Source organism: Melopsittacus undulatus, chromosome 5 (assembly GCF_012275295.1).
Source record: "Melopsittacus undulatus isolate bMelUnd1 chromosome 5, bMelUnd1.mat.Z, whole genome shotgun sequence".
NCBI lineage: Eukaryota > Metazoa > Chordata > Aves > Psittaciformes > Psittaculidae > Melopsittacus > Melopsittacus undulatus.
The window spans coordinates 16,743,119-16,770,667 of record NC_047531.1 but is presented as its reverse complement, the minus strand read 5'-3'; the positions used below and the strand labels follow the sequence as shown (position 1 = coordinate 16,770,667).

Genomic DNA, 27,549 nt, shown 5'->3' with positions numbered 1-27,549 from the left:
GTAAAGATGTTGCTTTTACAAACCAAGTGAAGAAATGTCTGGAAAGATTTGTCTGAATATAAACAGCCATCTTCGACATGAGACAAATATGGAATATTTACAGCAAACCAGTTTATTTAGCAATGTTATCAGCCACGGAAGAAAGTGCTCTCCTTCATCTGCATCAGTTTGTGTTTACATAAGCATTTCTCTGCCTTACTTTTACAGTATCACCTGATCCTATTTTATGTTAACCAATTCAGGTAGCACAGAGGCAGTTTGTCATTCATCTGTGTGCTTGTCCTAAGAGCTACTGCAGCATTTGAGAACCCCTAGGTTTTAGTTCTTCATGCACACAACAGGAAATATGACATGTTTAGAAACTGACAGTGACAAACAAGCACTTCATTCTCTTTTGAAATTTGGTTACATTTGAGACTACAGACCCCCTGTACAGAACACCTGGACCAAACCCAGCGCAACATTTCACATGGTGTCACTTGGGCTTTTTCACTTGTACTATGAATAAAACTGTGGACTGACTGATTGAATGAAGAGAGAGCAGGAAACAACCAACATTCCAGTTCTATGATGATCATTATTTTTATAACCTCCCTTTTCTCCACTGTTGGATACATTTTGGGAAAAAACATTCTGTGAGAATTTTGGAGTTTTAAATATCACAGTGATATTTCTGCATAAAGTTTGTTAGAGGTTGTCTTCATTAGAGGTGATCTTATTCTCCTTCACAGCATTTAAATGTAACCCCCAAGTGGCTGACTTATTGTATTTAATTCTGCTCAATTCCCACAAGGTCAGAATTAAATAGTATATATGTGGGCATTAAATTCCTACATGCAAGCTACTAAAATGAGACTTGTGGTTATTTAATTAAATTTAATTTCTCTGTCATGTTTCCACTGCTTTTAACTTCCAATTGTGCAAAGATGCCAAAGAACCCTCTTGCAAGTAAAGGATATAAGAGTGACAGAAAGAAATAATTTCGTCTGTATACGAACTAAGAGTTATGATTATTGGACTAAATACTGGTGAAATCATTAAAACCCATGGGAGTCCTTATGCGTGAGCAAAATCTGAACAAAATTCTTGAGGGCTGGTGCACTGTTCATCTCTCTCTGAAAGCACTGTGCAAAATGAATTGTGGATTTTTCTTTAGAGGTTCTGCAACAATACTCATGTACATCTTTACAGGTTACTATAGAAATATTAGATAATAAAGTGCATGTTCAGATTGTTGTGGAAATAATAAAGAGCAGGATCAGTTCATGTACTTAGCTGGGAATGCCCTCACTGTCTTCAGGGACAGAGGACTAGATTTCCTTAGTGGCAGGAGGACTGCAGAGCAGCCAGCCTCCTGTGCCAAAACCCTGGATCTTGTAAACAGCCCTTTGGGCACTTCCCAGCTTGACAAAGCTAACAAAGATCTATTTGCGATTCCCTGCAAAATACTGCTCCATGATGATGGTATAATGAGCCTAGGGATAAAGAAGTTCTGCAAGCGCCTGGGGAGAAGAAACACTACAACCCACTGAAAATAAGCCACTGGGAAAGAAGCTCTGACAGAGAAAGTAAGAGACTGGGAGAAATGACAGGAGAAGAGCAAGCAGGTAGGACAGAGAACAATGCAGCAGAGCAAATCCCAGGTGGCAATTGTATGGATTACTGAGTAAGGTGTTCCATACACCTACAAATAAAGCCATTGATTCCTCAGGGAGCCTCCATTGCAAATTAGGCAAGTTCAGCCCACTTCATGCAGTGACTGAGACAGTAAGTCTTTTACAATGGAGGTGTTAACTGCATTTCTGTAGGAATTATCATGGTGACAAACTTCTATCAAGCTAAATGAGAACAGAAAATGGAGAAAGAAAAAAAACCCAAGTGGTACAATAAGGCATGGAGAGGTGGAAAGAGAACAGGAAAACAGAATAAGCAGAGCAGGAAAGGGAAACTAGATTTCATCAAGAAAAACCTGCATTAAAAAAAGGATGATTATAAATGTTACTTTTGAGTTCTCTGAAACCTGAAAAAAAATCAAAGACAGGGTAAGACAGGCTAGAATATATGACCTTTGGAGGTCATATAACTCAAAGCAGGGTTATCTTCAAATTTAGGTCTAGTTGCTCAGAGCCATGTCCAGCTGAGCTCTGAGTGTCTGTGGGGATGGAGATGCCACAGCCTACCAGCAATCTGTTCCAACACGTCACTACTCTCATTCTGAAAGTATTTTTCTTATGTATACATGAAATTTCATGTTTCAACTTGTGTGTACTGCCTTTTGTCTTTCTGTTGCGCCATTCTGCAATGACACTTGACTCTGTCTTCCATATCATCATTTCTGTTGGGTGGTTGAAGGCAGCAACTGGATCCTCCCTTCACTGACTAGAAGTGTTTTCCAAATTGAATAAAACCAGCTCCCTCAGTATCTTTTCCTACATCACATGTTGTAGTCCCCTTTGTACCCTAGTAATTCTCCACTGGACTCATTCCAGCTTGTCAATTAAAAAAAACCACCATATAATACTGTGTTGTCTTATACTGCACATTAATATTTATCTACCTATAAGGCACTTTTGTAATATCCCAATATCAAACCATTCACAGAATCATAGAATCATTCAGGTTGGAGGGACCTTTAAAGATCATGCAGTCCTACTCCCCTGCCATAGGCAAGAACACGACTAGACCAGGCTGCTCAAAGCCCCATCCAACCTGGCCTTGAGCACTTCCAGGGATCGGGTATCCACAACTTGTCTGGGCAACCTGTTCCACTGTCTCACCACCCTCACTGTAAAAAATTTCTTCCTTACATCCCATCTAAATCTACCCTGTTTCAATTTGAAATTGTTAATTCAAATAATAACAAACAAATCTCTACAGCTCTGGAATCAGGAAGGCAAATTATTGTCCCCTTATCCATGAGTAAGATAATATGCCTCAATAAAGATGGGAAATCTTGTTCAATACTACAGAGACAACACAATGAAAGACTTCACAACCCTTTTTCCCATTAAATGAAATTTGTATTTTCAGTTTTAATCGCCATTATTTCAGTGCTGTAAGGATGTAACTGACCTTTAAAATTCCCACATACTACACAAAAAGCTAATATTTTCTCATGACATTCAATAAAAATATTTTATTAGCTCCTTTGTAAGAAAGCGGATTACTTACTGCCTTCCCATGTACAGTGTAAGAGATTCAATGCCCCCTCTACTCTTTTCCAGTGTTGAAGATGAAAGAAAGCATATGCTATTGCTTCACTGTCCCCTCTCTTCAGAATATGTTCAGGGGGCAGGATTAAGCTTTTCATTTCTAGAAGATACTGTAATAAAAAAGCAGAGCACAATTATTTCAGAGGTAATAAAAACCACAAAAAACTGCCTACAATTCAACAATGCACTCTGAAAGGTCTATTTCCCTAAAGTACTTTCACTCATAAGTGTTTCATCAAATGTGTAACATCACCAACTGCACTTGAAGATAATTACTGAATTATTCCCAAAGACTAAGATATGCTGACAGATGGTTAATGTTCTGCTCTTCAGCTGCAGTAGGGGGACTACAGAGAATTTCAAAGTGAGATGTCTCTCTTATCAAAGGAGGTAGAAATAAAGAGCTTAAAGCAGAAAATAATCTAATTACAAGAGCTCTCTTAAATGAAAAGTGTTTATACTAAGATTAAGCAGTTTGATGCACATAGTCTTTCTATAAGCAAACACGCTGTACTTGCAGTTTGCACACAGGTTGCTTTACTACATTGCAATCAATTGGTTCCTAGGTCTGTGAATACACAAGGTTAGTAGGCACCCACACAAGTTACAAAGTAAAAAAGTTACAAAATGGAACGACTAACTGATTTCCAGAAAAAACAGTTTATCTTAAACTTGATACTTGTCATAGTTACTGAAAATTGCATGAAAATGAAAAGCACAACTGACCAAACCCACAAGCAATATTCCCATTTCTGGATCCCTCCCAGCAGCAACGGATGCCACAGGAGAAGAGAGAGGTCCTGGCTGTCATTCAAGCAGGTGATCTTTCCTCCTTCCCCAGCCCATGAGCTAGACCACTACCATTTCAGCAGACATTAGCTCATCACTGGTGGTGCACTACATTCCAGTTAGTGGAGTGGAAAGATGTACCCCTTTCTGGCATGCTTGTCAGGGAAAGAAAGGACAGTCAGAAATCACAAGCTACTGAATCAACTCCTGTTTGTCAGTCCTCCTCTAAGAAGTGTTACATTACCCAGTTGTGTGCTGATTGTTCTTGAACAGCATAGGAAAACTGTTGCTCTCTTCCATGATGCCTAAGAGAAAATGTTCTCCCTAACAGACTACTTAAATGACCACAAAAGGCAGCAGGAAAGTCACGCAGCAGGCTGTCAGGCCCTAACACAAAGTTTGGAAAGTAAAGTTATGGTTAATCACTGGCATAAAGAGAGTGAGTGTGCAGCTCCTCTACTTTACCCTGTGCCTACGCACTGGTTTGGAAGGAGGAGGACTGCAGGACCTACGGACTGACAACAACCCAGTGCAGGCACCCACAAGAAGGCAACCTGCCTCCAGATCTGAAACAGAGGCATGGGTGGTGTTAAGCTTTCACAGCTCCTCTTACACACTGACTTTTACGGACAGGATGAGCTGGTGCAGAAAAGAGGAGGAAAGAGGGCAAGAGAGGGTAATGAGAACTGAAAATCAGACTTGGGGAAGAGGAAAGGCCCAAAGGAAAGGAGAACCTCCAGTGTGATGTTACGGAGGGCTAGAGCTAGTCACCCTTTGCCTGAAGGAGCCTGGAAGGAGCAAACACGTAAAGGATTTGAAGAGACCATGGTCAAAGCAAAGAACCCTGCAAAGCAGACAGATGCTTCAAAGGCGAAAGCGAAACTACAAGTGTTTTGATGCAGGTAACAGTATTAAAGAAGGAGAAACTGAAGTAGCAGTGGGAGTAGTGTGACACTTGAATTTTCTCTAAAGCCTTTCAGAAACATCTAACAGAGTTGCAGAACAGGTAGGTTAATGCAGGAAGCTGCAATTTAGTACAAAGGACAGGGGATTAAGAGTGACAGAGAGAACAGCACAAAGAGCTGATAAGAGGGAGGGAGCTGCCAGGCTTACAGAAATACAGCAAACATTCTTACGTTTGCCCTAATGAATGTGTCAGTCTTTAAAAACATACATTATACCTGTTGAGTAGAATGGAATACAGCTGCATGAACTGCACATTTGTATCTGGTTTATTAATTTAGAACTCTTATTTCCATTTTCTTTTCAAAATTAAATGAGAAAGTAAGTTCTCATATTTAAATATTTCACTCAAATAAAAAAAAACACAAACAAACCACAAACTCAAAGCCATGCCACTATTTGTAGCAAAAGAAAAAACAGGAAGGAATATTCTATTTCTAGGAGCATTGAGATGAAAACACGTTATTTTGATTCTTATGTATTATTTGTTATCAGTGATTAAGAAACAAATCAAAAGGAAATACCAGATGGAAGGATATATCTTGGCACTTGCAAATCATTCTTAGCCCTTATGCAGTTGTGTTTATTTTTCAGTCTGTATTTTTCTCAGTTTCAGAAAGAAAACCCTCCCTCATTACCACAGCTACTTTCCCAAACAAAAAGTACATAATCTAGTTCAGTGGCATTCAAGAAGACCCACACACAAAGCTGATTGATGGCTCATTTGGGCCTCATAATAGTTTTGGTTTATGCACAAAGGTCAGCCACACCTTTTGGCCATGCAAGTTGTCAATTAATTTATTCTGGAGGCATTCCCAGCAGGAATGCTAACTGTACACAGCTCCAGAGATACCTTGTCTGGAACACTCTGTACGGTTCTCATCAGGCACTTACAGAAACATAAAGATCAATTTTTTTTGTACAGAATAGAGCTAATCAAATAAATGTCAAGTTTGTTTTGTCACAAGGCACTTGAAGGCTTCCATCTGTTTAACTTATCCAAATAGAAGTAATAGGTACCAAAAGGCATCTAGCTGTACACAGGGCTTGATTATTATGGAAGGAGAGCTATAAAAATTAGGATGGTCTTGATGTCCCAGAATATCATATCTGTGTGTGCATTGCTATATTTTCAAGGGGATTTCAAAGACTGGGTGGCTTTCAGGTTCCTAGATGTTTCGCTGACAGGGCACAGGGTCTACCTGGAGATATCATGGCCAAGGGCAGCCCCTTTTACAGTAACTGCAGGCTATTGATATTGACAGGCAGGACTGAGTGCCAGCAATCTGATGGTTTTCTAGCAGACTGTTCATGAAATCAACATGGTGCCCCTGAAACATTTTGGATCGGACAAGCAGGCAAATTCTAATAAAATGAAACTGAATGAAAAAAAATCGTCAGACTATCTAATGATAGCTGCAGTCCTCATGCTGCCCATATAACATGTGAATCACAGTCCTGACGGACTTCTGCATGCAACAAGTACCTCCAGCTCTTGGAAAAAATCAGCCAAAGACAGACATCTGATTGTAGTTTCCAAGAGGCTGTCATTGAACTTAATCAAAGATACTACACTAGACAGGTACAGTCTTCTCTTCAGCAACCAAAGACTTCAGGGTGGGAATATGACTATTTATATTCCAACATTTCCAAAGGCCTCAGTCCAGAGCTTGTTGTTAAGGGATTAATATAGACACGAGATCCTACCATACTACTAAAATTCGTAACAGTATGAACTCCATCTGGCTTTACAAGAAAACAACCTACATCACTTAACAGACACCCTATCAACTGTAACTCTTGATACACTGGCATCCTCTCGGATTCACTCATGAACTTTACAATTGAGGTAATACAACTTCACTACCTTTTCAATACATAGGGAAGATGTGAGCATTCTGTCTTCCTGACAGGGCTTTGAATATATTCATGGTTCCTCTTCAGAGGGAGGGTCAAGTAACAGGCTAAATGAGAAACTTAGCAAAGAGCCAGCCATCATGGAGGAAATGAAGGCTCAGACAGGGCCTTATAACAGTCTTCCAATACCTAAATGGTACCTGCAAGGAAACTGGAGAGGGACTTTTTACAAGGGCAGTTAGTAACAGGACAAGGGGGAATGGCTTTAAATTGAAAGAGGTTAGATTTAAATTAGATATTAGGAAGAAGTTCTTCACTGTGAGGGTGCTGAGGCACTGGAACAGGTTGCCCAGAGAAGCTGTGGCTGCCCCATCCCTGGCAGTGTCCAATGCCAGGATGGATGGGGCTTTGAGCAACCTGGTCTAGTGGAATGTGTCCCTGCCCATGGGGGTTGGAACTGGATGAGCTTTAAGGTCCTTTCTAACAAAACCCTTTTATAAGTTTGTTTTTATGAAATGGAGATGGCAAGCCCAGCTTATCTCCAACTGCATTAGTTTTTCAGTGATTATAAAGTTTAACGAGAACATGAGACAGTATATCACAACCATATGGGATTATGAAGTTTCTTTTAAAAAGTAATCACCTCAGGAAAGACAGTGTAGAAAACTTGAGCCAGCATGACCTAGTCTTAATCAAGTTATGAATGAATACTGAAGTTGTGCAATGATTTCCTGTCATCAACAGATGGCTCAATCAGCCTTTCTCCACAGTGTTGTTATGACTTGGCTTTTTTCGGTTGTCTTTTGTTTTTCTGGTCTCTCTCTTCTCTCACCCCAAACTTCTTCCTGTCAAAACCCTGTATTTTAGTTATGACAAAGGTCACAGTATTTTCTACAGATGGCTTCTGGGCCAGTTACATGACACTTTTAAACAGATACTGCTCAGCTACAGCCATTCTGTACACATATGGGAATATGCCTTTTAATGAGCATTTGGAGGATGACAATGGACCTTGCACACAGGAAGTGCAACATGGTGGAGTTTCTATTTCTCTTACTTAAATTGATTGAATATACATTCTTTATTTCACAATATTGACAGTACCCTGGCTATTAATGTTCCTCTGGGAGTGCTTTTAACATTCCACATTAATGAGCTACTTCAGTATCCTTTTATGAAATAAATCAACCTATCTCAGGCAAGTTTCCTTCTTTTCCTCAATTGTGCAATTTGCCTCTGAAATTACAGCTCAGGCCACAAACAGGCAAGAGTCACCCCTGCACCTGTGACAGCATCCCTCCAGGCCAGAATATGAGAATTTAACATTGTTTGAACAGGAACTCTCCTTATCCCAGAGGGATGAACAGCACAAGCTTAAACCAGTTCCAAAATACCGGTTTCTACATGCCCAGAAAAGCTACTTTTAGGTCACCTTACAAGTTCTCATTGGACTGATGGTAACTAAGAAGTTTGGCCTTTTTGCTGAAGATATAAAACCAAATCACTGTCTTATTGAACAGTTAAAAACTCTCTTAGACATGTCTGGAATAGTTTCTCTGTAATATCATGGGGTGTGCAGAACAGATTCGTTTCCCATCTGGTATATGAATTTGTTTGCATTATTTGTTTCTATTAGCAACTACAACTTACTAGAAACCACACAAGCATACAGACAGACACAATTCTTATAAAAAAATAAAATAAGAAAGAAATGAGAAGGGATGAAATGGAGAACAGATAAATATTTAAAAGTGTTTAAGTCAATGGTTTGTCACATCCTTTTAAGAAACTACAGACATAAAATGGCATTTCTTAAAGTAATATCAATTCACAGTTGTCTGATTCAAATGCAGCACACTTCAGCAGATACTCTCTTTAAATCAACTCAGGTCCTGACTTAGTAAACACATACAACTGTGTGCAGATCGTGCTTTTCACTCACTCTTAACAACCAGCTATATGGCCCATCATCTGCTTTCCCTTTGACTTTACTGAATAGCTTGTGTCTCACAGATCACAGAAAGGAGAGGGTGATTTTCAGGAGTCTGATTGTAGGGAGGGAGCCTTGCAAGTCAGTTCAGAAAGGGTGTTCCACAATTGGGGAGTGTCCCAGAAATAGCTGTGGAACTTTATCAGCATTAGCTTGGGATAGTTGCATTACATATATACATATAAGAGGGAAAGCTCCAAACACAACATATGCATAATACTGAAGTCCTTATATGCATATATACATATACTTTTTTTCTCACCCACTCCACAAATTATGTACTCTCCATGATGTAGGATGACTACTCTCTTTGTCATACAAAATGCTCTGGAATTACAGTGATAATCCAAGTGCTTCAGTGGCAATAAACCCCTTTTTGTTTAGCTCTTAAATTTTTGAGCATCACATTATCAGACAGCATCAATACATTTCCTTGGGACCAAAACTCCACAGTGCATGGTGCAACACTAAAACAAAAGGATCCACAGAATCTCATTTATGGCAAAGATGGTTGAAAAAAAAAATCAGGCAAATCTTCACAAACAAGTGACCCAATTTGTTGGGATTCTTCTCATAGTGAAATTCACAGCTCTTTCCTGCTGTACTGCTGACTTCAATCTCCTACTGGTTATGTACCCCTTTTATTATAAAGAACCCTCAAAACACTGCGTGGTGAAGCATTTTCTTTTCACATAGGCAATCTCTGCCACAGTATAAAGCTGCAATTTTCTGTGATTGAGTTTTCAGTAACAAACAATACAAACTCTAGATAAATGTAGTATCTTTAATGAGACATTTTCCTGGGACAGCATAAAAAATTGAGCCACTTTCAAGCACAGAAACCTTTTTACAGATCAGATGTCTTCAGAAGAAGAAGCCTTGATCAGTTTGACTGCGGTTCCATTTTCTCTGCAGTCAAGAAGGAGATCATAGTTGACAGACCTGAGCTGGCTTTACCCTGCACAGCTCAGCTTCCAGAAACAGCACAGCCAGGTCAGTTGCCCGGCTTCCTGGAGAGATCTGGCAGGTTGCACTGAGCTCTGTACTGCCTTTGTTCACTTAAACCAAATTCTGGTATCTCCACATGTCATATCTTGACTCACTTTATTGCAAAAACAATGAGAATTTATCACCTATGGCTGAGACTTAATGGACTCATCTCTGGGAATTAAACTGCCATTGGAATGTACTCAGAAATGGAAATAAAAAACCTGTGTCAAAAGGAGGTGATTTGCTGGAAAGGTGGCTGCCTGAAAAAAGACTGTCAGCCATACTGGGTCTTTGCAAAAGGCATTTTTGTGCAGACAGAAAATAAACCCCAATGTGATGTATAGTCATCATCAGTGAAAGTGGGTGCCAACATCTTCATGACATACACACTGGAAAGACCCCAGGAATGCATACACACTGGTTCCCATGTGGGGAGTAGGTGTTTTTGCAGGGTTTCTCACCTCTGAAGATTGAAATCTGGGGCTTTTAAACTTCTTCTTCTTAAGGGGTGTCTACATCTTTAGATTACATTCAAAGGAAAGTGTAAGAAGTGTATCTGACCTCTGCAACATCACTATCAGCACTGGACTGCAATCTGGCCATAATCTCCTAGGAAAAAAATCAGCAGCATTGTAAGAATCCCATGGTTGTTTTACACAAACCTGCAGTAGGTCACAATGGGAGACCCAGTCTTCTTTTCTTGCTAAATCCAGCTCAGCAACATCTCAGTGTGTTCAGAGTGTCTTCCCTGCATAGCCTCGCAGAATCTCATTAGCAAAGATATGCCATTTCCAGTTAAATGCGTTGAAAATGCATATGCAGTAATAATCTTTTTATGTGATAATTCTAAATTTTAATGATTTGCACTGAAAATGGTAAAATCTCTTTTTGAGACAAACCAGAAACATCTCAAGCTATTTTTTTCTCTTTAACTGTGTAGTTCTCTGCTTTGAAAGCTCCTGCTAGGCACTTTGCAAATGCTTTAAGTAATTTGTCACCTTTGTTTCTTCCTCAGTCAAGAGACTCATTAGTGTTTAAATCCTAAAGAAGCCCTATAGGAGTATTAGTTTTGTGGCACTGCTAGATCTCTTGTGATGCTGCTTGCTAAAACTTATCTCCATTTTATCAAGAACAAATTGGTTATGGCTTAATCATAATTGAGTGGGAACTGAGGTGTAACATCCATATTATGCATAAAATTATAATGAAAAAAATGTTTTTGCCACTTTAATATCTTTTAGTTAATAGCAGAAAAAATGAGCATGAAATCAGCAGTGCTGCATATAAACCTGTATTAGGCTACACTGTTTTAATGTTAAATTATGAACTAAAAAAGAAACCCCTGGAGTCTGTTCCCATTATTACCTTGTTATCCTGGTAATTTGTGTATTTCACAAAAGTTTGCAATTTCAAGGTGACAGAGTTGAAAAACTGAGGGAATCAATTAACAATATGAGTTGTCAGAAAAGCTCAGGATCTTAAATGAGAAAGAGCACTGGAATTTCTCGATATCCAAAGTATGAAAAAGAACACACCATCTGCATTTCACACATAGTGATACTTGTCAGAAAGGAGATTCAGCCTTGTATTGAAAAGTCACCTAAACAGAAGCTGGCTAGTGAGAAAGAGGTCACAAGCAATGAATGGAAGTACTGATCTACAGGAAATCTTGGAGATCTGGGAGTGCAGAAGTTATGCAGCAACTGCCACAACTTAGAGGCAGATTTTGCAAAGGAAGTCAAACCAAAGAAGTGCAAGCTCTTTAGTATAAACAGAAGAAGAACAAACGAAAAGGTAGCAAATGAAGACTTAGCCTCAGTTTCATGGCAGTGTAGAGCATGGAGACAATAGCAGGAGGGACATTAGGAGAATGTATGGAAGTGGAAGCCACTGCAGACAATGATCTTTGTCCTTAAACAGTGAATTAATCAGTCCCAGAAACAGACAGACTAGTATAACTGACTTAAAGCAAAAAGATACCCATTCAGAAACAAGTAATCTGGTGATGAGAGAAGTAAATGCAATATTATTCATTTGAAGAGGAGGGAAACTGTGTGTGTTAATATGGAATCATTAGTATGTAAGCTGTTAAAAAACATTTTGATGCAAAGAATTACCAAAAGCATGGAGGAAGTGAGGAAAATGAAACAGGCTCCCAAGGGCTGCTCATGACAGGCTAAACTGGTATCTTTGCTTGGAAGATAACCCAATTTTTTAGACAGTAAGTACAGATACTCTAACTGGGCTTCAGTAAAACATTCAGAAAGGTTCAGCCAGAGAAGGACTGAAATAAAGTCTTCTGCACCCCAGTGGAGGCTTCTTACTTTAAAAGGGCAATACCAGTCCAAAGGTTTGTGGGGTGAGGTTCAGAGGCAGATGTTCAAGGGCCAAAAAGCATCTGCCTCTAGTCTGCCTTTATAATGAACTTACAGACTGCAATACTATCAGATGATGAAAGAATAATGTACACTAGCCTTTAGTAGCCTCTGGGTAAGATTCTTACTGCTAAGATACATATCTAGAGAGGAGATTAGGGCATTAGAACATAAATCCCTCTTCTTTGCAGTTCTCAGCAATCTTTCATCTCTGAGCATTGCATTCTCAGAACTTAATGACAGGGTGCTGCATAAGGAATTACTAATGCAACTTCTATGAAGCACACCATGAACTCCAAACATAGGTTCCTTTGTACAGCATGCCAAAAATGTATTCTTACATGCAATCATCAAAACAAATAAAACATGCTATTTTCAACTAGAAGATCTTTAACGACTGTTTTGTAAATAACAATCTGTCTTTATGTATCATTCTGTCCTGCAGCGTAGTATTTGGTGGTGTTTGCTACCAGAGTCCACCACGTAACTGTCATTCATGTAAAGGACTCACTTCAGCTAAAACTAGGTTGCACAGTCCAGAGTAGAAGACATGGAATGTGAAATACCAGATGAAAAAACTGTGCATACTATCAGCTTCTTTCTCTTCTCACTGTTTGCTCCCCTTTCCACAACATCACTTGTTAATCTAACACAGAAATCAGGAATCAGATCCTCATCAGTGTTAAAGCTACAACAGTGTTTTCTCCATACTCACTTTTGGCACATGTGGATTAAATTCTACTGCTCTGTGAATAGCTTCTACTGCATTCATCTCTGCAGTACTCAGCCCTCGCCTTGAGGCAGCCTCTGGAGAAAATCTGCAAAAGCAAAGAAGCAAATACATTAGGTCAGAAATTCTAGTAAGAAGAAGCAACAGAAAGAGTCTAGAACATGGGCCCATGTAACCAAACTGAGTCAATTTCCTATGCTCTCCAAACTTCCATAGCAAGTGGAAACTCTGAGTGATCTATTACATCAAAGCCAATGAAAATCCCAGCAGAAGTGGAAAGCATGTCTGCATATAATCATGGAAGAAATTCAGTTCAAACAGTCCTTTCTCTGTCACTACTCTAAATTTGCTCTAAGTACCTCACTAAGGGGCATAATAAAGGCTGAAGCTGCAGAAAAAAGAAAAGCAAAAAAACCCCAAAAAACAACCAAACAAAAAAACCCAATGTCAAATTATTGTTGGAGGGTTCCTACTAAAAACAGGTTTGGGGAAGTTTTAGGGAGGTTCCCAACCCAATGCCCCTGGGTCAGGTTGGGATGGAAGCACGATGCAGCAGCAGTAGCAGGTGGTCTACTGGCCACAGCACCATTGAGGGTAGCATGCCCAAACTGTGGGCAAATCATCTGCCCCAGTGAATGAAAAAACCAGACCATGCAATCTCTTTCTCACCTCACACCCCACGGCTAACTCCAGAGCTGTACTTGGCAGGCAGACACCACAGGGAAAGCTGTGACAACCTTAGCCCTGCCCTCCCAAGCTGGAGTCGCTGTGTAGGGAGGAAAGATGTTGCAGTAGGTACTGGCGATCTACAGGATAAAAAGAATGAAAGAAAATTACTCAGATCTTGATGTGTACATACACTTTAAAAGCAAAAACTGTCAGGATGTCAGTCAAGAAAATGGCTTTCCACCCTACTTGCTTTCCAACTCTAGGGAGGCATTCGACCCTCAGGTGCACAGACACAACTCTGCCTGGGATTTGTGTGAAGGCATCTGAGAGAAGAATTGGGATTTTTGAGCTCTATCTCGCAAGGAGCTGAGCACCCTTTCAGATTGGGCCAATGCTCTCAAGTCCACAGGCATCAAGTAGATGTGCTCAGCACCTTGGAAGGTTGAGACCCAAGAGAAAAACACAACAGGAATGAGCAGATACTTGTGTCTCTAAAAATATGAATGTCATCTACCTCTCAGAATCCCTGACATAGTAATGCTAAATCCACCTGCTGCTATTTAAGTAGACGAGCAATCATCTAACAATACTTGCAAAATGACATTGCTACCAGTGCATCCACATGTATTTATTACCTTTTTGTGGTGAGGTTTATACAAAGTTGAAGAGGTTCAGCCACACACCTTTTAGTTGCATCTTCATTATACTATCTAGGAAGCCAAAGCTCACCCAGAGAGTATATGCAAAACTGAAAAAAATAACTGAATTTATGCTATTTCTTGGTTTATTTTTCTGTAATAACTGAAGTGCAATGCTTGATCACTGCAATTTTTTCTTATATATAAAGTAATTTTATGAATTTACTGCAGGACTGAATTCTCCTGCTAAGCCAGCAGATTGTTAGGGTGTGGGCTCAGCTATGAGAAATCTCAAGTTAAACCAGGAATTTTGCAGTGGTTCTTATGCACTTACTTGTCAGAGACGGCTCTGGCTTTGAGCAATGCAGCTGTGTAACATATTGTTGCTGATTTTGGTAAGCTTATATCTGTTGAAAAGAAAGAAAAAAGTAAACACATGAAAATGTAAAACTCTTCAGAAATAAAAGTGATTGATACTTTGGAGTATGCATGGCATACACAAAATTATTATATGAACGAAGAATACATTCTGATCTTAGAATTTGTACTCCCACTTCACATGTATTTTTGAATTTCCACCAAATATGAAGGCTTTAAAACCTGTGTTAATGACTACTGAAACTGCTATTTAAGCAGCAGCTGGGCTCATTAGAGAACTAATTCAAAGAGTGGCATGATAGAGACATAATGAAAGAATTTATCACTTCATACATAAAGGTACAGGTAACCTGGAATACATTAATTTTTCCATAGTCCACAAAACATCTAAGTAATAGCTGAGGGCCATCTTATTCTATCTTCTTCTTTTCACTCAGAAGTATTTGTCTAATAGTATATGTGGCAGCTATACAAGTTAAGACAGCTACTTAAGTAATAATGGATTTGACTTGTAAGCAGACAACCATTATATTTATTGCAGTTAAAGATCAACAGTAAAATAAGGTGTTTTGCTTCTTAAGGAAATCTTGGGACAAAAGATTTACCAGTCTCTGGCCATTTATGCTATTCCAGAGACATACAGGAGCCACAAACCTGATTTAATCCATTAGTTCAACTTGTATCTGTTCTCTATCAACAGATTGGCACAAGGCATCCAAAGGTATACATTTGTTCCCACTGTTACAGAGAATTAACTTCCACACTAGTAATGTACCCAGCAGACACATTATTGTATAGTGACTGAAATATTCCAGCATGAAAAAGTTAAAAATTACAGCTAAATAAAAACCAAACAAAAAAATCCCCCAAACCAACCCCCACTAAAGGCTGGATTCTGCAAACACTTCTGCACACTGCAATATTATAGCTTCCTGCAGTAAATAGGAAATATACACAAGGCACTGGATTAGGCCAACTGTAAAACTGAGGAGCAGCTAATCTGACTATTCTTCCAAGAAACCATTTATCCCTCAGTTTGTCATTAGTGTTGATTAGAAAGATGAAATTATCATAGAGCTTGATCACCTTAGGGTTAAGGGAACCTTGTTATCTACTGAACCTCAGTGCCTTGCAAGACAGGGCTCCAAAAAGCAGTTAAAGAGGACAAGGAAGTCCTATCTCAGCAGTCACCATCCTTCACTTATAAACAATCAAGCAACCAAGCAGAACATTGTTTTGTTAGACAGGAAACTCTGCCAGAATGACTGAGGCACTTTGCATCTCATACTTGAAGTGCACGTGCATAAAAAGACAACAGAGAGGATTTAACAGGTAGCATTTTCAAAGATCTTGTTGGATGCTCCCCTACAATATATTCCAATTATAATTTCACTGGAGTATGTAATTGTAGTGACTAAAGAAATTAAAATCAACAGCATGCCAAGCAGTCTGGGTGACAGATATGTTAATTACTCCCCTAATAGCAGCTAGCTACAGACACAGATGTGAGCCCATCTTCAATGACAGGAGGAAAAAATATTTATAAGCACCTGCAATAATTCTGCTTATACCAGGTTTTCTTTAATATTAGGAGTTAAAAGTAATTTTCAGTAAACAGAAATGACTTTTCAGAACATACTGGTCGCTGTCTTTCAGTACAAAACTTATTAATGAAATCATAAATGGAATGAAATGTAGAGGAATGGAAAAGAAAAAAGGAATAAAATTAAAAACCCAAAACCTGAAGAAAACCAAAGATGTGCTGTCATTAGTAAGGTTTTCAACTGGTTTATAGAATACTTTATTTTCCTTTTACCTGTGTTTCTCTGGGCCATCCAGCCACAATTATTTTACATGAAATATTTTCCCCTCCATCAGTTCAAACCTAGTAATGTTGGTTCAGGATCTGACCTTCACAACATTTTGCACAGAACAGGAGATCTTCCTAGCAGTCCTTGGAAATTATTCTATGATTCGATGAAATACATTTTTAATTCAAAAGACAAACCCCACATATTAAAAAAGGACCAAGAGAATGTTTGCCTGGACTTCCTCAAATAATGCAGCAAGAGAATCACTGCACTTTTCTATGTTAGAAGGAGGTGAAAACTAGGAGGAATCAAGAGGTTTGCAGTATGAACTGATGTAGCAGAGGATTTCCTATGCCAATGAAAGCTGCTTGCTCAATTTCATTGATGAAAGCAGGTATGCCAGTAAAAGTGAGAATGACAGCAAGAAAATCTCAATTCACCCACAGTATACAATCCATGAGGTTAAACAATGAGACCACTCAATACAAAAAACCCTTCCAATCACATGTATAAAAGCTAGTTTCTGCATCAGATCATTGATAGTTGAATGGAGAATGTTCAGTGGAAGTTGCATGGACTCAAGTTGTGAATACAATTCTTGGCTAAGAGATTAAGATATCATACAGTAGGAACTGAGCTTGTTACAGGGTTAAGTATATTAAATCAGAACACCCTATCACAGAACAGTATCTTCTAGTAGGTAGTGAGTGCTCCTGAGCTGGAAACATCTATGCATATAGATTGCAGGATGATCCACAATGAAATGCTGGCATTTGTAAGGAAAGGCAATGTGGTGAGGTGAGATAAGGCTCAGGAACACCACGAGTCATTCCTGCAGAAGAAATGGGATTTCTCAATGAATGTTCTGTTCAAATACGATCACCTATGGTCAAGAACAACAGAAGTAAACAAAAAGACCAGACTGAAATAATGAAATGATGACTGAGAGAAGATACAACTGTTCCCTAGGCATAAACACAAGGAATACCAGGAAACAAGAAGTGTTGCTTAGGTAAAGGATAATGTTGGCATATGAATAAACACTTCAGAATTTAGGCTGGAGATTAAAAGAAGGTTTTTGAGAAGGGAAATTTTGAGGCAGATTTCCAGGTAGAATAGTGGGGCAAACAAAATAGTTTATTCTAGGAAGGAGCTTGATCAGCTCATGGAAAGGGTAGTATCATATAGTGAATGTAACCACAAGGGACCTTACTCACCCAGGAGGCCTCTTCCAGTACTATGCTCCTAATGAGCAAGCAGCAATTATTTGAGGATAATCTACAGTCCCTTAGAAACTGAAGAAATACATACAAATGGTAATGTTTAAATTACTATGGAAATAGCCCTCAGTAGGTCCATGCCCACTTCCCTCCTAAGTGTTTTGCTTTTTGTTTGCCATATTAGACCATAAGTATTTAGTTCAGCTATAGTCTGGTCTGATGACTCGGTACTTCAAAATCCTCATATAATTTAGGCTTCATCTCCAAAACTGGACTCTCATATTTTAGAGAAAAGCATGAATCAATTATGTTTGGTTACAACTTGAATTTAGCAAGGGAATCAAGCCTAAACTAGCCCTAGAATAGGTCCTCTGTCAGGAACCAAAGTGAAGTTTTTCACAAAAGACTGTGTCCAACTCTGTGAGCCATCTGGCATAATATCTTCACATATACTGTTTCCCACCCTCCTGTGATTACTTGTGAGCTCCCACAATGTGCTGAAAGATGTGCCTGCTATTCTGTTGTCAAATCCTTTAGGACATTTTTGCCTAATAAGAACTGATGTGTCAATCTAAAAAAGGCTCTCTTTCCTTACTGCTTGTATCTTTAACAGTATATAAAATAGTCTAGGCTCAATTTACTAGCATTTTCTTTTGAGTAGCTCCAGTCAGCTACGGGGAGGGCTGGGAAAGTTAACTGCTACTGTCATTTGCTTCATAAAGCAGTTGCTTATGAGAGTGAACTAATGGAAAGATGCTACGGATACAGACATTCAACCATAATATTGCAACTTCTTTGATCCAAGATATCAACAATATGCCATATATCATCTAAATAGGTCATGGGATCTACCATTCTTATAAAATAGCAACTAAATCAAGAAATTATGAATCTGGATATGGACTGGTGTAACACTCCCTATCCAAGTCATCAGAAGACCCTAAATGCGAAGACAGGCATGTTGCAATTGTGTTAGACATTAATAAATGCAAAATCTAAGTCACTAATCAGAAATTATTCCGAAATTTGACCCCAAAGTGTATGTTATTGCTAAGTAAACAATACCTATTTCTATGGGCTTAACTTTAGATAGGTGAACAGTTTTATCAGCATTAACAGAACTTACATATTTGCTGAAATCAGCTGTAGTTATGGGGCCATAATTTGCACAGCAAGAACTGCTAGTTCTTCTCCATAGCAATAGAGAGAGACTACATTAAGCTGCTGGAATCATTAATATATTTCCAAATATGTAATTGAAAGTATATCAACACACTGGACGAAGCTCTGTGAAAACGTGAAACAGAAAATGGTGGAATACAGGACTTATATTGTGCTGTGACTTGAGGGTGAACCCCAGCTCTGAGTTTCTCTCTTTCAGTCTTTCTGTAGACTAGTGTTTAAGTGGTAGGCCAACACTTGCTCTGTCAGCACAGAACTTTGCCAGTTCTCTGCACTTGCAGGCTAGACTATCAGCTCTTGCACAGGTGGTAGAAAAACTGTTTATGGGAAAGACTGAATATTCCAGCAAAGAAGTATGTACAGGCTAGATCAGTAATGACAGAAGAGAGATGCAGTCATCTATGAGGACACAAATATTAAGAAAAAAAGTGAACTAAGATGATACAAATAGTTAAAAAGCAAGAGCAATGGGATGGAATTAAATAAAGGAAAGTATGAACTGAACATCAGGGGAAAAAAACTTTGTCAAAAAGATCTAGTATTGTGTAGTATTACGTCCCATGAGAATAGTCATTGCATTTTTCCAAAAAATGTGGTAGAAACCATGCTGGAGGGAGCAAAACTATGATCACAGTAATCTAATGTTCACTTTGTGCTTGCAAAATTAAGCAGTTCTGATTCTCTGCATTTTGACATTTTTCCTCAGTGGTGGGAAACACCCCAAAACAAACACAAATATGTATGTTAGGGCCTGGATTTTGGTCCCCTGATAGGACAGGGAAAACATTTCAATACAAACAAAAAGTGTTTATTTTGCCATGACCACAATGAAAACTTAAAACTCTTAAGTTATAGAAAGATCTTGACAGTCACTGCTGGTTGTAAACACTTCATATGTGGCTTATCTCAGTGACCAAGCAGATGTCAGCCCCTTTGATTCAACCAATTTCAATCCTAAACACATACAGAGGGTAAAGAATAATTTCTCCTACAGGAGATTAAAAAGAGGAAGACTAGTACAATTAGTTTAGACTTTCTGTGCTTTTTCACAAGCAGGAAAAACCAAAAACCCCACAGAATCATATGGCAAAAAAAACAGAGCAGATGGTATGAACAGACACCTAGTTGATGCAGAGACCTAGCTGAAGTGACAAGTGATTTTGACATGAGGGAAAGAGCTGAGTTCTTAGAAGCAGAAAAAGATGCAGTGAAAACAAACAAAGAAAAAAAACAACAAAACAAATGAATCTCCTCATACTGCTGTGACACAAACAGGAGGTTTTACTTGATTTGCATCTCTTGGAGAGGTAGACTAGGCTTCGGTATAACCTTAGCTAAACTTTCTCTTAAGGTCTCACTTTCAAAGAAACAAAAGATTATAAAATAGTATGCATAAGGCAATGGTTGCTTCCATCCTGCCACTTGCTACACCTTTAACTCAGAAGGAAACCCCTTTTGCACTTAAAACATCTACTCATTTAGGTCCAACAGGTAGAATATCTTCTCAAAAATACAAAACATAATCATTACAAGCAATGAAACTGATTGAGTGGAGCTGTGATCTCAAATACATACATACACACACACAAAACCCCTGGAGACCATAGCTTATATAATTGAAGACTCTATGAAATTAGTTCATCAATCTGCAACCAGCTAGAAAAGGAATACCTTCAAGTTCAATGTAAATAGAATTTACACATTTTATAAGTATGCAAGGACATGAAGAACTTGGACAAAGGAGGACTGGAGATAGAAGAGTAATCCTGAATATGCTACATTTTAGAGAACTGATTTCTCAACATGAACTGTTTGGATTTCACTAAACTGAAAGTATTCCAAGACAACGAAGACTCTGTTTCTAAAGTGTTTCTTCAAAGGCCTACATTTTGATTTGACACTAATTTAAAGTAGGATTCTTCGAAGTGAGTTGTTACCAAACAAAAAAGTATCAGAGCCTAAAGCAGAACGAGACCTTTTGTATTTAAACCCCATCTTCTTTCTGTGTATCTTTTGGTCTAAATTATCTTCTCAAGTGAATTCTGGATTTGGCACTCTGTCTACATGGTGACATAATCTTCATCCTTCTTCGCAAGGGTGTAAGTGAAAGGGCAATCTCTATAAGGTGTTCTTCCTGCAAACCAGAAGGCTTACAGTCTCACTGGAAAACACTGTCATTTAAAAAAAGGAAAGGAAGAACAGGTTCCGGGAGGAGCCATTGCATCACTATGACTAAATACACAGGCATCCATTTTTTAAAAAATCTGCCTTCCAGTTCCAGAAACGTCTGAGTTTTCACAGTGCCCAGGCTACAGATAACAACAATCAAAGCAACTGGCTGCCCATTGGAATTCACAAATCATTTGCTCTAAGTATCACAACAAGTAAACCTACTCCACTGGAAAACAATCTGTTTGAAAAGCAAGGATAGAGGAGCAGAGGAACTTTATCTACTATGAATACCAGAAGCTTATTCCATCAAGAACAGTCTATTTAGCAGCGATAACTATTTCTGCTGTAAATAATGTGGATATGTGTTAAATCACAGCCAAAAATCTTTTCAGAATTCCAACAGTATTGAGGTCATCTGCACTCTATTGACAGACACTGAACTCTGAAACCATAATGATGTAGCTCAGCAACAGTGCATACCATCCCACTAATGAGGCCCTTTTTCCATGAATAATGAGTATGGACATCAGCTCTGTTGCCAGGTACATAATATAAACACAATTTAACACATGGCTTTTGGTAAAGCAGTGTGTCTGCCCGCAGAGGCTGAGGTTTCACATAATGTGATCCAACTTTCTAGCCCAGGGTGGGGGCAGACTGCTCAAGGAAATAATTTGTTCATATGTTATCAAAATACAATAAATCAGGTTTTGGTCTTAGTCAAAAAAAGGCAGTGGAGTGGGACCAACAGAAACCACAGATAGGAAAGTATAAATGAGTTCATTGTTTTATATTCTAATAAATCTTACAACACATGAAGCTGATGAGTTCTAAAATGAGCTGAGACTCTCTGAGATGGGCCTTCTGAGACTCATGAACTATAAGGGTTATACTGGTTAAGACTGTTTGCTGAGTCCTTGTATACACCTAGTGTATGCACACACCTTTGTTTCTACATGGCAAAGCATGAGTTGAAACTGAAGTTCAAAGTCAGAAGAGTTTAATTTTGAAAAACCTCATTTGTTATATTCATATCTTAGTTTTGATTCTATCAGATGCTTTTAAGAAAACAGAACATGCCGTCAAGTTTTAGCAACTTCCATGACACCAAGTGCCACCATGGTATTGTTTAAAACTACAGATCAGTGATTTAATATGTGAAAGTAGAGCTGGAACAGGAGTTTAGTTTGAGACTTGGGAGGGCATGGCTTAACTCCCTGTTCTGTCACAGTTCTGTTATCTCCCATGATTATTATCTCATAACTACATTACAGACTAGAAGGTGCCAAGATCCTGTGGTGCCTGGAGCAGAAAAATGGGCATTTCTCTTTACTTGTGTCTTAACGAGCCAAAATAAAGTTCATGGGGATCTACATCTGTGTCACAGAATACTGAAATTCAAGATGCTACAAGAAAGGCTCTGATATCACCACTTTAACTTCAACCACTTTGCTTCAACCAGACGAAGCACCTCCAAGGTCTCTCCCAGGGTCATTACTGCTACTGGATGGCAGTACTCAAGGGCCTGGGTGACATTTTTATGTCTGCTTAGAATGATTCAAGAAAGAGTTTAAAACACTGCAGGCTGGACTGTTACAGTGACTACAGTTGCATGTAATCAGCTGCTTATTTATCTTGTGCTAAACAACCTCAGCTCTGCTACAGTCTGCTGCAGGGGTCTGAAATTAGGCAGTATGATTGTGTTAGTATCAAGCCAATGATTTCTTGCTAGCCTCATTAAAGTTTATCTTTACTTCCTAAGTTATAAGATGTTAGAAGAAAGCAGTTAGTACATACTCACTGGAAGCTTCTGCAACTCTTTTGGTATACCCTCCAAAGATTCTTTGCTCGTTAAGTACACAGGTGTCAGCACCCCAATAAACTTCTGCACCATCCCCTTGCTACTGTTCCATGTGACGATATGGGGCCAAGTACTGGGGCTAATAACAAGCTCTAACTGTTCAGTTTTTTGGCACCCAGGCAATGCAGAAGGAAAAATTTCATGAAGAGGAGGCAGAAGCCACAGAGAAAACAGTAGATGGAAAAAATGTCTAGTAAGACAGGAGTTCAAAAGTGGATGAGGAGACATATCATGACCATCACTACCCTGAAGATTGGGACAGGTAGTTAGGAGAGGCAGAAAAGTATGCAAGTTGCTGAATGCTGCTAAAGAGAACTGGATTATATTACCATTTCTACCAAAAGTTTCTATGTAATACCAAGAAAACACATTTAACTTAAACTAAACAAAGTATGCCAGTTGGCATTTCTTATGCCGTCCTTTCTCTGAGACCCTGCTGTCAGGAATTCAAGTTCAAAGGGCTAGAACTGAAGTCAGCAGAAGATGTGATTTGAACATAAAAAGTGATGTAATGCTGCATAAACCAATGTTTACTGAAAAATACTGAAAATTAATGCAAAAAGCTCATCTAATCTTCTGAGCTTTCCAAGTTTTCCCATAAGACATGAAGTCTGCAACTCACCAGCTTGCTGTAAAGTTAAATCAATTAACGTCTGTAAAACACTTGTATGCTAGTAAGTCAACATTCATGTCAAAGTCCACAAGGGAACTGATAATCCTTTCTTCAGACAAGGTTTGAATAGCATGCAATAAAAAGTCTGCAGAATCTAACAGAACTTTTAAACATCAACAGAAAGCAAAGAGCACTGAAGAGCTGTTAGTGAGTTCCATTATGCTGTACAATGAATTATGCATGGGTTGCCAGAAAAAAGTGCATAATATTTTTTGATTAATAACTGTGTAAAAGCATCCATGAAGCTTATGATCAAGAGTCTGACTTGGAAACATTGCTTCTGTGCTTACCATAGAGACAATATAAATATATATGAACTTACCATCATACTTTGCTAAAACTGCCTGGACATCTGCATATGCTTGCAGTTCCAACAAAGCCTCTAGCAGGTTTTCATGGATGTTGAACATGCTGAGCAGAGGAAACTCCTTCATCAGCTAAAATCAGTAACATAGGAAAGGGTTAGATTACTAACATGCAAAGCACTTCTTGTTCAAAATGCACTAAAATAACCAAAGCCAATTTCAAACCCCTCAGTCCCCCTGTTCTTGAGTTTTTAATGGATACTGGGTCAGGTTTCTTCACAAGACATACTTTGCAAAGGATGTAATTATTCAAATACAGGAACACAGCTGCCTGAATACGTAATTTCTTTCAAGAGACTTAAGAGGCTTCTTCACAGTAAAGAAGAGTTATCTTATTGTACTGAAAAAGAATCTTCAACAATGTAGCTTCTGTGTATCAACAGTGAGTAATCCAGCACCCCTCTCATATATTAGTTGATAGACAACCTCATAAAATACATTGTAAAACAAAGAGAAGAAGCTTACATATATGTGACTATATTATAAAGTATGTGCTATTGGGATCTGTAATTATAGATATTTTAGGACACAACTGCTATTGTGGCAAATAATAAGAAGGGTAAAGTTTGACACTATAACTAAGAATCCATGTTGCATGACAAACTGAATGAAATGTGTAGTTAAAATAATCTAATCTTTTTATATGTAAGTGCCTTTACTTTACAAACTAACCCTTTGAGAGACACCAGGGATTTGTTCTTAGACATCCTCAGTTTTGGTGTCTGCATAGATTCAAATGACTGAAGCTCATACTCTATTGCATCTCCTTTTTGAAGCCACACTTACTAAGAAACATCATGTTTTTTACTACAGAATTGGTTAAATAATATAATTATTGTCAGAATGATTCTCTAGAGAACTGAAGTGTTGAAAGATCCTTGCTTCCTCATGTCCTCTTTATTGTTCTTATACCTTAACATGATGCAGGTACAGCACAAAAAGGTTCCTCACTGTGTGGAACTGATATTACTGCTGTTCTTCAGGAACTTGCAGGTAACACTATGATATACAATCTCTCCGAGATGGTTTCTGAGAACAGAAATACTGTAACAAGTGAAGTAAAGATAGTGATTCAAAGTCAACCTTGCTCCATTTGAAAATAACAGGCCGGACCTGAAACATCTGTCACTTAATAAACCTACCACTGAAGACAGAAATACAGAAACTGATGAGAATACGAAAACCTTAATATCACAAACAGACAACATAAACAAAAAAAGACAGAAATCAGAAGGGCGGAGAGTCACCAAGAACCTTAGAAAGTAAGAAAGAGGTAATACACTAGACCTTCTTCACTCTATTAAGGAAGAGACCTTAACAGGTAATCACAGATACAAAGCACAGAGAATTTCTTCCTAGCATTAACACTCTGGCAAAAACTAGTATAAGAACTATTCTGACATTAAGGGATAAGTCTGTCTAATTTGGCTCTTTGGATAGTATTGACTTTGCTGCACTTTGATGATTATTAAAGTATCAAAGACAGTGACAGCAGTCCTTTGTTCAACTGATTATATAAGTTTCTGGTGGAAATCATGATTACTGAGACAAGGAGTTGAAAGAGCTCACTTATTTTTTGATGCTAATGGCATGGGGATGGCCATCAAGCTCCTGTTTCCAATGGTAGGAGTGGAACTTGTGAAAAAGAACACAAACAAAACTGCATAGTTCGCAGGCTTTTGTCTTCCTCCATTTTACCAAAAAATAGACCACAGGCCCTAGTGTTTCTCTAGGCAACTGGAAGGATTTGACAATAAAATAAGAAGTTTAAGTCATTGCTCATGAAAAAAAAATAACTGCAGGTGAAAATGTACATAGCTGGATTCATCAGTTAGGGATCCATCATACAGCCTACTTCTCTTCATTCCTGTCCTTACTCATGATTGCTTTTTAACAGAGGAAGCTACTATTTGGCAGGAAAAAGCATGACAGAACCTGGCCCTACATGAACAGTGATCGAAAGTTCAGAATAACATATTACAAAGAAACCTTTCTAAGGGATTGAGAAGATTATCCCAGCCCGTTGAGAAGGAATAATGGCTGGCAGAATAAAGTTCCCTCCATTACTGAAGAAAAGGGAAGAGCAGCAACTAGTTATAGATGAATTGTGGCCAGTAAAAGCTCTTACTCTGGTTCTCTGTTTCACACAGACATCACTCACTGATCATTCTTTTTTTTTCTATTTTAATTAGGTTCTGTCAGAGTGACAAACCCTACTTAAGACACCAGCAGAATAAAGGTCACTTTTTTGGGCTGCCAGGACTCCAAACTGACAAGTGTTAATAGAGGTTTCATCTGTGAAAGGTCAAATATTAAGAAGTACAACCAGTTATTATGAACTCAGTTGATACTGTAGCTGCAAAAATAAAACACCTCCAAATATCCACTCAGCTATTCAAACACTGACTGTGCACAAATGACAGCATGTTTGCTATTAAAAAAAAAAAAGAGAGGACATGAGCTCATTTCTCTGTCATTTCAAGATATAGAGTACATAGTTTTCACTGCAAATAACTTTCAGCCACAGTAAAAGTTTATTTTTTGAGAAACTTCCCAGAAAGTAAAGCCACTCAGATGGAAGAATATCACTGGGGAAATAAAACAATGACACAGAGGTTGCAACAGAGGCCTGTTGAGTAGTCAGGGCAGGCCACACACTGCATCATGCTGAGGAGCAAAGGAGAGAAGCCTATGAGCCTGCTCCCCTCCCTTCAGATGATGAGTAAGGCTGGCTCATACTCCGCAGAGAGATGCAAAGATGGGCATGTTATCCCTGAACACAGTATGAAGAATGCACCCTCGAGTTCCCCAGACCTGTACAACATTGAGCTCTAATGTGGACTCCAGTTTAAGATCCACCAACCTCACTCTGCACCCAAAGATTTATTTTCTGTCCAGTAAACACAAGTGACCAAGTGGACTAAACACTGAAGTGACCAGAAGCTTCCATATGGTTTGGCTTATCAATTTTAATTCTCATTATGTCTTTACTGTAACCTGACAAATGTTTTCAAGTGGCAAACACTGCACTCCAAGAAAAGATGAAGACTCTGTTACCATCTTTCTCCACACCTTAAGATCTCAAGAGACAGCCATCAAACTCAGCCCTCGGGATTTCTCACCACAGCTGCTATAACTTCTCACGTGAACATTACGTAGGACTAAAAGATTCTTTATCATAGAATAACAGAATAATAGAATCATGGAATATTTAGGGTTGGAAAGGATCTTAAGATCACCTAGTTCCAACCCCCCTGCCATGGGCAGGGACACCTTCCACTAAACCATATCACCCAAGGCTTCATCCAATCATAGAATGGTTTGGGTTGGAAGTGAACTTAAAGATCATCTAGTTCCATCCCCTCTGCCACAGTCCGGGACAATTGTAAAATTCCAGTTAGTTGGTTTCTGAGCTGGTATGAAAGAACAGCGGTTCACTGAGCAAAGCTTATTTTCATACCATATGAAAAGAGATACCACATGGCTATGCATGTATTCCCTTTTTACAATATAAGGATGTTCAAACAGCTATTGAACATATCATACCAAATCTATGTTCACAAGGCTTTTACTTTAAACTTGTATTGGTCAAAAGGCCTTCTAGTGAGGAAATTCAGACCTGGGGCTGGGTTAACCCACATTATGTTCTAATTGCTCTGCATGTTTTTGGGGAA

General features: G+C 38.7%; 1 protein-coding gene across 2 annotated transcripts in view; it reads right to left on the bottom strand.

Moving 5' to 3' along the window:
- Positions 1–27,549, bottom strand: part of ST7 (suppression of tumorigenicity 7) — a 150,218-nt gene that overhangs the window by 11,417 nt on the left and 111,252 nt on the right. For both annotated transcript variants that reach the window (XM_005146072.3, XM_031046300.2), the window contains exons 9-12: positions 23,833–23,947; positions 14,548–14,620; positions 12,892–12,994; positions 3,172–3,322 (exon numbers count right to left, since the gene is read on the bottom strand). In XM_005146072.3, the coding sequence (XP_005146129.1) occupies positions 3,172–3,322; positions 12,892–12,994; positions 14,548–14,620; positions 23,833–23,947 (442 nt within the window). The remainder of the gene's footprint in view (positions 1–3,171; positions 3,323–12,891; positions 12,995–14,547; positions 14,621–23,832; positions 23,948–27,549) is intronic.